The sequence below is a fragment of the Nelumbo nucifera genome, chromosome 3 (genome assembly GCF_055504915.1).
Source record: "Nelumbo nucifera cultivar China Antique chromosome 3, China Antique-T2T, whole genome shotgun sequence".
Taxonomy (NCBI): Eukaryota; Viridiplantae; Streptophyta; class Magnoliopsida; order Proteales; family Nelumbonaceae; genus Nelumbo; species Nelumbo nucifera.
In genome coordinates, this window is record NC_142651.1 from 100,231,253 (window position 1) to 100,244,596 (window position 13,344).

Below are 13,344 nucleotides of genomic sequence, written 5' to 3' on the forward strand. Positions count from 1 at the left end.
ACCCATTAGAGTCCTAATTGCCATAGCATATATATACAAATTATTCATACATTAAATAAGTCATTATGTGGGCTTAAACAAGCCCCTAAACATTGCAATGAAAAATTCAATAGTGTTGTAATAAAAAATGGGTTTGTAGTAAATGATACATATAGTTGTGTATATAGAAAATTCAATAAAAAATTAGGAGTAGTAATTTGTTTATATGTAGATGAAATCTTAATTTTGGGTATGGATTTAAAAGTAATTGAAAACATATAGAAATTTCTCTTACTTAACTTTGGTATGAAAGGTATGGAAAAAGCGGATATAACTCTAGGAATAAAAATTAATAAAACTCCTTATGGCTTGGCATTGAAACAATCTCACTATATTGAAAGAATGTTAGAGAAATGTAATCAATCTAATTGTGTGCTTATAAAAACACCATATGATTTTAGTGTTAAATTAAAGAAAAATAATGGTGATGTTATTTCTCAACATGAGTATGCTAAGACTATAGGTAATTTGATATTTTTAATGAACTATAGTCGTTCGGATATTGCCTTTGCTATTGGGCTATTGGCAAACAAAGTACATATACCCAATGTTTTCAACCCGCCATTGACCTAACCGGTCGAACTGTTCAAACCATCACTCGGCCAAGATTTCGGGTCTGATTTAATCAAGGTCTGACAGTTGGTCAAAAACTGTTGACTTGGTCAAGAACCGGTCAACTTGTCTATTTCAACCATTGACCCGTTCGACCTAGTGGCCGAGTTGTGAGTTGCACACACAATGCATACAAACCTTTTGGAGGCTTAAACTTTGCACTCCGATGTTTGATTGGGGTGATTGTTTTTATTTTGGGTAACTTTTCGAGATTTGTCCATCCCAAGGGGCTATAGGCACCTTGCCCCACTATTTTCACGAAAAAAAACCCTTTTTGGCCTCCAACTGCAATTTTTACAAATAAAAAGTTAAAAAACATTAATTAAATAAAAAATAATACATATAACACATCTAAAATATACCTATACATTATTTGTTGCTAAAATATATATTTACACACACACACACGGAATGGGATCTACTCCTCACATAGGAGTGCCTCACATGCACCTCCACCGTGCATTGGGAAATCTGCCGTGAATAATAACTTATAAGTACGGGAGATGTTCCCAATGTATGGTACGATGTGCGTGTGAGGCACGAGTGACGAGCAGATCCAGTCTCCACACACACACACACATATATACATATAGAGGCAAAAACAGTTCGGCCTCCATGTCGGTTTTTAAAACATTGCATATACCCATAATCTCAAACGTAAACATTGGATTGCATTAATTAGAATTACCTAAAAAGTACTATTGACTTTGTATTACATTTTAATGGATACCCAACCATGTTAGAACATTATTGTGATGCAAATTAGGTCTCGGATTCTGAAGAAACCAAATCCATTAGTGGGTATATATTTACCTTAAGACAATGGAATCTAAGTCCATTGCCTAAAAACAAGCTAGTGCGGAGGCCCAATGGCTTCGATCTTGAAAATCCTGAGAAAAAACAATCATTTACAAAATTTGTTGATGTTTACTTGAATTAAATTTTTTCATTCCAATTTTGATGGATTTTGATGACATATTTATGTTTTTATTTTTTTTCTTGATGATTTTCTCTTTGGGATGAAGAGAGAAATCCCTTCAAGAAAACCAGATTTTTTTTTGGTTAATGAAATTACCTTTGATGCTTCACTAGATTTATCTCATACCTAAAAGGCAATGCCCTAAATGAAACCCGGGCAAGCTTTATTTATTTATTTCCCAACAAGTATATTCCCTCTTCGCAAGTGTACTGACGAAGTAGGCTTCCAATGGGCAGCAGCTCCATTTCTCATAGCGTCTCTACGTAGATCCAAAGCTCTAAACGATAACCTGAAACTGGTGATAATGTCATTAAATTGGCGATATCATATCTCTGCAATAATACATTATAGGCTCTATAAAACATGCCAATCAGCGCCCCCCCCCCCCTGCTTTGCGCAAACAATGAGAATCCTCTTTTTCTTTTTCTTTTCTTCTCTCCTTTTTTCCTTGTATTCCTTTCTTAGACGGTTAGACCAGACACTTTAAGTTTATGGGCAATATTTGATATTTCACACTTTGAGATCATTAATCTTCTCCAAACCGGTGCGATGAATGTCGCGGAATTTTCTGAAAGCTGCAAAACTTCATCGTTGTTGGTGGTGTCCTCATCGTTTAACCGCTTGATGGCCGACTTCCCCTGCATGGGGAGCATCAGTAACAGCAGAGCACTACAAAGAACAGGAAAAAGACGGCCCAAAATCTTCTCAATTTCATAAAAGCTCCCCCTCTTCTTGTTCTCCTTCAGCATCGTCAACTTCATTTTCCTCATCTTCTTCAGGTGCATCAGGATCCACCCCCTGCAAAAATCATTAGTTCAATACCTAGGACATGCAATGAATCTAATGTAATCAGAAAACAAACCTTCATCTGCTTCTCCAAGCGCTCTAAACCTTTCTTTGCAGCTTCGTTTTGTGGATTAATCCTGGAGTTCAAAACAAACATGTTTATGGTGGTATCACAATGGGGGCATTATGGCAATGTGATGAATGTTTAGCCGTTAAGTGTAAGAAAATAAATAATGTTAGTTACCTTAAGGCAGCTTGATAATGTGACAAGGCTTCTTCCAACATATTTGTTGCTGCAAATACCTGCGCTAACTTGATGTGAAGAGAGTCATCTGCCCAGTCCTTGAGATATCTCTCAAGAAGAGATACTGCATCCCCATTTCGGCCCTCAACAACATGGAGTTCTGCCAAGGCCAGTGCAGCCCCAAGGTAACCAGGCTCTAGGCGGAGGGCAGATTCATAGAATTTTTTTGCCTGTTACAAGCTTAAGATAAGAGCTCCTAATTCAAACCAAAGAAATGTAGGCAATGCCGTGGTACTGGCTGGTCTACTTAAGAAAAAAGTTTTTAAAACGTAAGTCTAATCCAAACCAAAGAAGTGGCAGTATCTGCTCCAAATAAACAGGTATCCAGCCCGGTATGGTCTTAACTGGATACAGGTTTCATAAAACTTAATTTTGATGGCAGCAATGGAGTATGCAGCTGAATCACTTAAGCTTTAGCCCCAAAATAAAAATACGTCAATTAGGAGCACCAACTGGCCCTAAAAAGGAGCTTATTCTTAGAAGGATAGGGAAAGAAACAGATTGAACTTAACGGTAATGCAATGATGAAGCAGCAAGTATAGGAATTCCAGAAAGTTAGAATCTGAAAAGGCTTTCTGATGTGAATGAATTTACATTGACAACATTAAAAAAAAATACCTTTTGAGATCATGTTATGTGAAGAAATATATACATTCTGGACTAGAATTGCCAAACAACAGGAATAGCATAAAGTGTTGGGATTTAAAAGAGGTCACAATGGATCCACAATTGTGATTGAGCAAAGAAAGCAGTGCCTTGAATGGAGTATCCTTTTACCAAGACTACAAGATTACTTTTATGTTTTCGATACATACTTATGGGCACCAAGCATGTACACCCACTTTACCCTTGTTCTTTTTGTTCTTTGGGGGGAGAGGTGGTGGTGGTGGCTATTGTGAAAATCTAGCAGACCAAGAAAGGGGGGAACCAAATAAACAGAACTTGAATACCATCGTCTTGGATCGGTAATAATTTCCATTCATTATAAATTATGATGCTGATATGATATTGTTATGTGATTACCTTCTCCCTCCCACCAGGATTACTAGCATGCACATCACCAACTAATTTAAGAGCCTTTGCTGATTGAGGCATGGCCTTCATCGCCTCCCTGGCAGTATATAAAGCCTCTTTGATTTTGGAAAGTGACAAATAAGAACGAACCAGGCCTGACATTAACACAAATTCCTCGTCATTTGATATGTAATATTTGTTCATTGAAATATTTAGGCTGTACCCTGTACTGCAGTAGCAATTTCTGTTGCAAAAGCTAAAATAGCAGAATGAGTTTGGTAACTTAAGTGATTTTTCAAGGCAATACTCCAAAGACAAAAAAAAAAAGGAAAAAAACGAAGTAAAGAACTCAAAATGTGGTAAACAAATGCAACATTTTACTAAAGTGCTGCTCTTCTGCTTCATGAGGCACAAAAAGCAAAGCAAATTCCAATGCAGCATACTTAACAAGTAAACAGCTTTTTAAACTGTATATTCATGTAAACTGGAAAACAAAATACTGAGTGTTCACCAACGCTGCCATATTTCTTGGAAGAGTTTTCCAAGCAAATGAACCCCAAAAGGTGATGCCATTTTGAGTGTATTCTCAAGATGAAATAAGAAAAACACTAAGACATTCTCAATTGTGATTTATTTATACTTTTCTCAAATTCCAGTGAAAGCAAGCACCAAGATTGAAAACGCTTTCCTATTACAAAAGCTCAAGAAAGCAGCTTTCAAAATCAGAGATGTTCAAGGTATCCACAACAACTCAACTTCAAAATGTGTCAATGAAACAGTGAACTTAGGAGGTTTTGGGAGGTGCTTGTTATCATGGTGTTGCAAAGCTGTTTCACCACCATATAAGCACGAACTAGATGTTCTGAATTTACCAAATCATAATCCTATTTGGTTGGGCTGATTCAAACACAACTGTTTGTACTTCTCTCTAACCCAGGTTATGTGAAAGTTACTTTTGGAGAAAACACCATTTGGGTATTTCCAGCTCAAGGGGGTGTCTCGTCCTATGAGACACCTAGTGGCACTTACGTGTAATAAACAGCAGTAAACAATTGATACGTTGTACCTTGTGTCCAAACCATTCTATTCCTGATTTATGCTTAAATCAAGTACAAACACAATACCACAATAGTGATTCTGACTTTTGAAATCAATGAAATCAGGGTCATGTCGGCAAACACCCTATTAGAAATTAGTATCAGGACTTTCCCCTTGCAACCTGTACCTTGGTATGAGCGAAGATCAGGCCTTAATTCCTGAGCTCCCCTGAAAGCAGTGACAGCAGCATCAGGTCGATTAAGTGATAAGAACAGATTACCCTGAAAGTGTATGCAAAGGATGATGTGATAAAGCATCAGAACATGGGCAGTACAAACTGCCCTGTTATGTCATTTTAGTAAAAAATGGTTCATCCACATTCTTTGGTAAATGTAATCATTAATACCTTCATTATAAAGCCTGGAATGTGTCTGTCATCAATTCGGATGCTCTGGTAACAAACAGAACATTGAGATTTTGTGATACTTTCTTAAGAGAATCAAAAGGTTACTCTAAAATGAAAAAGCTATAACCTTTTCAGCATAAGCCAAAGCTCCCCTTTCATCTTTCCTTTCCCACAACACAGACAGAGCTACAAAGACTTCTGGCCTTGCTGGGTCAATGTTCAGCAAATCATGCACCAGCCTGTTTAGCTTGGCATGATCAGACTTCGTTTTTAGAAGCATTGCATATTCATCCATGTAGGTAACAGTGTATGGATCAATTGACCGGACCTGAAAAAGATATTGAATATCATACATATGTATGAAGAAGATGAACCATAGTGTTTAGATATTAGAGGAGTAATTTTCCTCACCTTTTCAAAATTGATTATGGCTTCATCATTTCTTCCAATGATAGCCTCAACCTTCATATTACCATTTGCATCAAAGTTGAAAGATAAAGTCATTACAGTGTTTCCACATAATTAGAACTATCAATTTGAAGAATATGTAACTGTAGTAGAATATGAACATTTTTGTTGCAATCACCAAAAAATATCTTTATCTTTCTAGGTGTTGTGTTAATAAAATTTTGTGGGTTGATGACGATGTTTTAAAAAGCACTAGAGACGTGCACCTGAGGTGCATCTCCAGGCAAGATGTTAAGAAAATGCCTTGGCGTGCAGCCTAGAGGTTTGCAGACAATTGAGGTGTACACCTCCAACCTAGAGGCATATGAGGTGTATGCCTCCACTGCACTTTATCCAAGAGGCATACAGCTCCTGTGCTCTTATATTTAAGGCAGTTCTTGTGATAAAAATGATACAGATAAAAGTGGGGTAACCATTTTATTAAAAAAATACGATGGATGAAAACCCTTCAAATTTGTATATTGTAATATTAAAAATCCGTCTTCTCCTCTTTTTCACCTCCTTCCTCCTCTTGAGGAGGCTTACACCACCTTGTGCTCAATAATCTTACTGGTGCAGATACAGAAGCAAGGAAAGAATTTATAGAGAGAAACAAACCGACTTTTCAATTCCTATACCAATTTCAGAATTTTTGGATTATAGGATATTGGTACCATTTCTGTTTCTTACTATCTAGTTGTGGGTATCTTAAGAATAGGGTTCTATCTTTTTAGATTTTTATTGATGTATGAAATTACTATTAATAGAACTCTCTGGCTAATTATTTATAGTAATTCCCGTAATTATTAGAGTTGTTTACGAGGTTTTTTTTTTTTAAATTTTTGGTAGGACTTGTTTAGGAGTTGGAGTCCTTATTTAAGTGTCCTAATGGATCAGTTACAGATTTGTGCTAGTTCTAAAGCACTAAGGAGTTATTTTGGGTCAATTTCCAAGTCCAAATTGGAGTCTAAAAGGGGACATCCGAGTTAACATATTGGGTCTATAAATAGTCATTGTAATTGGAGTTCAAAAAGAGTGACTTCATGAAATAAAGATTGGTTTAGTGAATTCTGGTTGTTGCCAGAAGTTTTTTCTCTCTCCCCCTCCCCTCCTTATTTCTTCTTATAAGTGATCTATCTCTTTGCTGTTCTCCCTAACAGCAAGAGTTCACCTCTTTCTTCTAATTTGTTACCCATTCTTTGGTGCACAACAAGAATCCCTCCATATTGTTCATCTTAAATTACCCCACAGCCCCTCATCATTCACCCACTAAGCCCACCACCACATCCTAAGTTAGTAGGACCCTAACCCGTCCAACATCACTTACGCCTGCTGCATTTTGATTTACGTGTTACACCCCCGGGTAGTGGAAAACCTCACTTCATGCCTCCAAGTTTTAAAACATTGGTGATCATGAATCATGAGAACACTCCCCCATAAGTATATTTTCAATGCTGCAGTAACAAGGCCAATGGAGGTGGAGGGTCCATGGCCACTGCTCCACTCACAGCAGAATCTAGTATTCTTTTTTTTTATCAAAAACAAGAAACTATATTAAAGAAATGAAACTGTGAAGTTTAGGTACAAAGGGGAGGTAAAAAGACTTAACTCCCCATCAAAGAGTACAAGGAAAAAATAAAAAATTAGCCCAAAACGTCGAATCCCTATTTACCCCTTGCTTTGCTAACCCATCAGCAAAGGAATTAGCCACCTAATCACCACCTCCGAGTCACCTTCAAGGACCAAACATCTGCTGTTCAGCTCCCTTGCTCTTTGGATGCCTTCCAGGGCTGCGAGGGTCTCAGCCCTAAGAGAGTCCCCTTCCCCAATGGGGCCTGAAAACATAGCAATAATAGCCCCCACCTCATTCCTGAATACTCCCCCAATCCCAGAAGGCCCTAGGTTCCTTAAACAGCTGCCATCAAAATTCATTTTATGAACCCAGGAAGAGGGGACCACAAAGGACTACAGCTCCTCTTACAGAGGGCAGAGGAAGCTATCTCCTTCCAATTTCTCACCAAATCAGCCACAGAATAATCTGAAAACAGTTCCATAGTTTTCAACCAATGTGCCACCCTTAATAGAGTTAGATCTAATAAGTTTCCGATGGTTCTTTCCTTATCTGAAAATATTCATGAGTTTCTTTCTTCCCATATAGTCCAACACACTGCAGCCCTGATGCTTCTCCACATAGTCTTCCCTCTCTTCTTCGGCCATGTGAAAAAAGAGGGAGAGAAGAAGCTTTGGACACTCCCAGGGGGTATCCAAACACACCCAAAAAGGGAAAAGACCCACTCCCAAACTGATTTAGCAACCGAACAAGTAACCATAAGGTGGTAACCAGTTTCCCCATCAGCTTTACAGAGAGTACATCTATTAGGAAGTAAACAAGAGTTGGGTCTCTTCTTCTGAAGTAGGTCATTTGTGTTAATTCTTTCCAAGAAAGTTTCCCAGCAAAAACTACCAACCCAAGGAGGAATGGGTCTACTCCAAATTTCTTTAACCGGGAAAGATAATCCAATGGGATCAGAAGGTTGAGTTAAAGTCTCAAAAAATGAGGCACAAGAGAAAACACCTAAAGAGGAGGGAACCCAAAATCCGGTGTCCTCCTTATTGGGATCCAAGAAAACATTTTCAAGGATAGCTAACAAAGACAAAAGGTGGTCCAAGTTTATATCCCTAATTGCCCTTCTCAAACCTAGGTTCCACCCAAACCCTGAAGGAGAGTCTGAGGGGCTTAAGAAGGAAGAAATAGGTTCATTTTTCAAATTAGAAAGAGCATACAAAGAGGGAAATTGGTCCATCAAAGGTGAGTCCCCGACCCAAAGTTGTTCCCAAAATTTTATTTTATTATCGGAGTTAAGACCATACTTGATACAAGGGGAAAAAACTGGAAGCAGATTGTATATGGCTAACCAAGGAGAGGCAGTTGTAGTCCTTGCCAAGATTCCAGGTTCCCAACCATTGTTTTCCAACCCATGTATGCTAGCCACAATCTTTGTCCACAACTTGTCTCTTTCCAACGGAGACCTCCATAACCATTTCCCCAACAAAGCCCTATTCCTCTTCCTAACATTCCCAATCCCAAGACCTCCTAGCTTTTTACCTCTAGTTACCACCTCCCAACTCATCGTATGGTCCCGCTTCTCCTCTCCAGGCTCCCACAAGAAATCTCTCATAAGCTTTTCCAAAGTGTTAGAGATCTTTGTGGGGATCTTAAACACTGATAGGAAATACACAAGAAGATTAGCTAGGGTTAATCTAATCAAAGTGATTCTCCGCCCCAAGGAAAGATAATTTTTCCTCCAAGAAGCAAGCCTTTTCCCAAATCTCTCCACTACCGGGTTCCAAAAGCTTACCTTCTTAGGGTTACCCCCCAGGGGGAGGCCTAAGTAAGCCATCGGCCATTCCGAGGTTGCACACCCCAACACACCTACATACTCTCTAAGCTCCCTCTCCTCTAAATTCACACCCACCAAACTACTCTTATCCAAATTCACCTTGAGATTAGATACCCACTCAAAGAGTTGTATTGCCAATTTTAGGTTCCGGATCCACTCAAAGTCCCCACCTTCACAGAAAAGGATTGTGTCATCTGCGAACTGCAGATGAGTAAGAGGTATCTCCTCCCTTCCTATTCTCCATCCTTTTATTAAATTCCTTGAATCCGCTCTCTGAATCAATCTCCCAAGTACATCAGCAACAGAGTGAAGAGGAAAGGGGATAGTGGATTACCCTGTCTTATTCCTCTTGAGGTGGGGAAGAAATCCACCACAGTTCCATTCACCAAGATAGAGTAGTGGCAACTTCTAATACAACCCCAAATCCACTTACACCAATTGTCTCCAAAGCCAAAACTTTTCAACACTTCCAACAAAAAAGACCAATCAACCATGTCATAAGCCTTCTCCAAGTCTAGTTTACACACCACTCCCTTCTTCTTGGATTTCCTAAAGCTCTCCAAACTCTCATTAGCTATCAAGATTTGATCGGTAATTTGTCTTCCCATCACAAAAGCACCTTGGTTAGGTGTAATTATGGAAGGAAGAACCTTCTTTAATCTTAAAGACAACACTTTTGGGATTATCTTGTACAAACTGTTCACCAAACTAATAGGTTTGAAGTCCCTTGGTTGTGATGCTTCTTTCTTCTTAGGAACCAAAGCTTGGGTTGATTATTCCCCTTCAGTGGAACTCCTCAAACACTGACCCAATATCTTTCTCCACAATACCCCAACAATCTTGATAAAAATCCATTGTGAACCTGTTCGGACCTAGAGCTTTTGTTCTATCCATTGAAAATATTGCTTCCTTTATCTCCTCCAATTCAAACCTCCTTTCTAACCACTCCGTTTTCTAGACTTAGAGTCGGCCAATCCAAACCCTCCAACTAGATCCTTTCATTTAAAGGTCTTTTGAAAATAGATTTGAAATGGCTAACGAAGGCTTCTGCCGTTTCTACCAGGTGGGAAATGACTGTTTCTTCAACTTCCAATTTTGAAATGAAATCCTTCCTTCTTCTACCATTTGCCACTGAGTGAAAGAACCCGGTGTTTCTATCCTCCTCCTTCAACCACTTGCACCTAGATTTCTGCCTCCAACTTATTTCCTCCTTAATCAATAGATCCTCCAATTGCTCCCTTAAGCTCCATCTCCTTTCTCTGTCTTCTTCTCCCACAAGATCCCTTCCTTCCTTCATATCCAACTCTTCTATCTGCACTACCAACACTTGTTTCCTTTCCTCTACTCTCCAAAACTCCAACCTGTTCCACTCCTTTATTTGGGATTCTAAGAACTAAAGCTTTTCATGGAACCTCATTCCTTCCCACTGTACTGGTGGACTATAGTGCTGCCACCATTCCTTGACTTTCTCAATGAATCCCGGGTGGATCAACCACATGTTTTCAAACCTAAACGGGGCAAGACCATCGCCTCTCAATTCCTCCTTACACATTACTATAGGCTAGTGGTCTGAGGTTAGCCTCGGAATCACCCTAGATGTTAAGTTACCCCAATGTTCCTCCCAATCTATTGAAAAGAGAAACCTATCTAGCTCAGAGCAAATTGGGTTTGATTGGATGTTGGACCAGGTGAAGGTATTGTTAAGCATTGGAAGTTCTTTAAGCTCAAACATATCCACAAACTGATTGAAGCTCCTCATACTTGTCACTCTCTGTCTAGGTTTGTTGGTTTCCTTTGTGAATCTCACTACATTAAAATCCCCTCCTAGACACCACGGTCCTTCCCAAAGGCCCCTAATATCACTCAACTCTTCCCACAGTTTCTTTCTCTACCTATAGTCATTGGGGCCATAAGCATTTGTTAATACCCATTCGAAACCTTTCCACCTGCCTGAACTTCAAAGAAACAGAATGATCACCTATCAACTCCTCCAATCCTATAAGCACATCTTCTTTCCACAGTCACAATACCACCTGAGGATGCCCATGATGGAGCAGCCGCCCACAGTCAAAATCCATTCTTTTGGATTCTTGAAGTAATACCACATCCGGATTGAACTTCTTAATCACCTTTTTGATTGTTACTCTCTTTCTAGCACTACCTAGCCCCCACACATTCCAACTTAGGATTCTCATTACAATTTTCCAAGAATCTGCCCTATCACCACCAAAATCTACTTGGGCCCTTTCCTTCTGTCCCCTCTAGCCACAAGCTTCTTATCCCCCTCAATATCTCTTTTTAATCTCTAAACCTCGCTCAATTTTCTTTTCTTGACCTTTTTATCCTCCTTTTTTTTGTAGAAATGCTTTTAAATCATTTGGGTTCTTCAGTTTACACCCCAACTTTCCCACAAATTCTGCCAATGAATCTTCCCTACAAATCTCCTTTTTGTCTAGCTTTCCAAGTTCATATCTAACCCTTTCCTCATTCCTTTTCTCTTTCTCTCCACTAGGCACTCTTTCTGTCCCATTTATATCCTCCCTTTACATTTCATTCCTTTCCACTTCACCCATTATCCTCTCAATTATCCCCCAGATCCTTTTACCCCTACCATGTATTCCCACTACTGTCTCCCCCTCCTCCCCTTGTAATCTCATTGTGGCTTCCTGTCCATGGGCCTTTGTCTCCTGGTTGGAAAAGGAATCTAGAACAATGGGCACAGAACACTCGTCAGTAGCAAAAACTGAATTGACAGAGTTGTCAGAGTTACCTGGTTTCAACTGAGGGTTGTAGAAAAGGGGCAGAGGAGGGTGGTTGGTTTTCAAACCCTATAAAGAACAATTGGAGCTTTCTGTCTCCTCAGGTTGGAGGGAAATATTCCCCGTCACATGGTTTACACAAATACCTTTTTCTTTACCCGGTTGTCCACCTCTCTGTGATGTACCCTTGTTCAGGTCTGGGTTAATGTAATCAAACACCTTAACAGCTATTTGCAAGGAGCTAAACCTTGGTAAAGGTTTGTCCAAAATTGAGCTTTGGTCTACCCTGTTCAAGTTTACCGGAGTCTCCAAATCTGTCTACTGTACGCCCATCGGATTTTCAAGAAAGAGCTGCTCTAGATTTAACTCCTCTCTGATCTGTCCTGCCTGGGGACCTTCCTCTGCCGAGCCATCCAAACTTGCACAGTCTTCTGAACTCCCCTCTTCATCACTCTCCATGCTGCAACTTATCCATTCTTTGTCTTCCTCCTTTCTCTCTTCTATTTTACCCCTACTGCAACGCGGGTTTGGGCGATCCTAAACACTAGAAATCTGCTCGCCACAGTCTGGACGAATGTTCCAGCTTAGGGGACGCTTTCCTCCACCTGTTCGCGTTTTCTGATAGCCATCAGAATCGAACTGATCGGCCTCCTCTTTTCTGGAAGAAGATAGACGGACATTTCCGTCTACAAACGTTTTGAGCTTGTCCCGCCCCACGTGATGACTTAAGTTGTCACGTGGCCCACTAACGGTGGTGAGTGGACCAAAAATTGGTTCGGTCATTCTAACACCCAGTTCAGAAGTGGTGGCCCTGTTAAGACGCACCGAGTTGCAAACTTTTTGGCCATATCAGCATAGGAAGGGCCACCTAAATCTCTTGAATTTAATTCAAAAAAGTTTGAATTAAGTGCTTTTAAAGGAAAGCTTCGAGAGGTGGAAAAACCCTGCGACTGTTCAATTTCTCCATTTACTCTGTCACGCGCAGCAGGTTGCTTCTCTAATCCTTGGGTGCCACGTGTGCTCCAGCCAACTGCCACACCATCATCCCCTACCTCTGATCGTCTCTCCCAAAGAGACGCCTCAACTTCTGTTGCCAGCCAAACCTTATACCAGGCTCCCTCTGAAAGAATTTTGAGAGCACGAGGCAAGTTCTCAGGCTTCAGCCCTGCAACTCTGATCTCTGCAGCACGCAAACTTCTCAAGTTCAGCTCCGAGGACACCCCCTAGGGCTCTAACGATTCTTCCTAAGGTCTGTTCATTCCAGAGATTAAAAGGGAGTCCGAGGAGTTTGATCCAGAAGCTGCAGTCCTTTAGCACAACTTCGTTGCATAACGGAACCCAGTTTTGTATTTGTATCAGTCCTCCATCTACTTGGACTGTATTGAAACTCAGTTTTTCATCACCTGTATCGAGGATGGCTTTCTTCTCATCAAACGGCAGAACTACTGCATCACCTTCTAAGCCCAGTCTTTCAGCAACTGCGTCTAAAACTTCCGTCCAATCCCTTACAGCCCTATCAGCCATTAACACCATTCTGTGTTCCCATTTGCCTCTCCCTT

At 40.1% G+C, this 13,344-nt stretch overlaps 1 protein-coding gene across 2 annotated transcripts in view; it reads right to left on the bottom strand.

The window, feature by feature from the left end:
* Window positions 1–1,918: 1,918 nt before the first annotated feature.
* APC7 (tetratricopeptide repeat (TPR)-containing protein) overlaps window positions 1,919–13,344 on the bottom strand; it is a 55,241-nt gene continuing 43,815 nt past the window's right edge. For both annotated transcript variants that reach the window (XM_010245259.3, XM_088900049.1), the window contains 8 exons: window positions 5,590–5,640; window positions 5,306–5,506; window positions 5,179–5,223; window positions 4,960–5,053; window positions 3,744–3,889; window positions 2,661–2,890; window positions 2,493–2,553; window positions 1,919–2,428 (listed from right to left, as the gene is read on the bottom strand). In XM_010245259.3, the coding sequence (XP_010243561.1) occupies window positions 2,342–2,428; window positions 2,493–2,553; window positions 2,661–2,890; window positions 3,744–3,889; window positions 4,960–5,053; window positions 5,179–5,223; window positions 5,306–5,506; window positions 5,590–5,640 (915 nt within the window). In that variant the 3' untranslated portion in view covers window positions 1,919–2,341. The remainder of the gene's footprint in view (window positions 2,429–2,492; window positions 2,554–2,660; window positions 2,891–3,743; window positions 3,890–4,959; window positions 5,054–5,178; window positions 5,224–5,305; window positions 5,507–5,589; window positions 5,641–13,344) is intronic.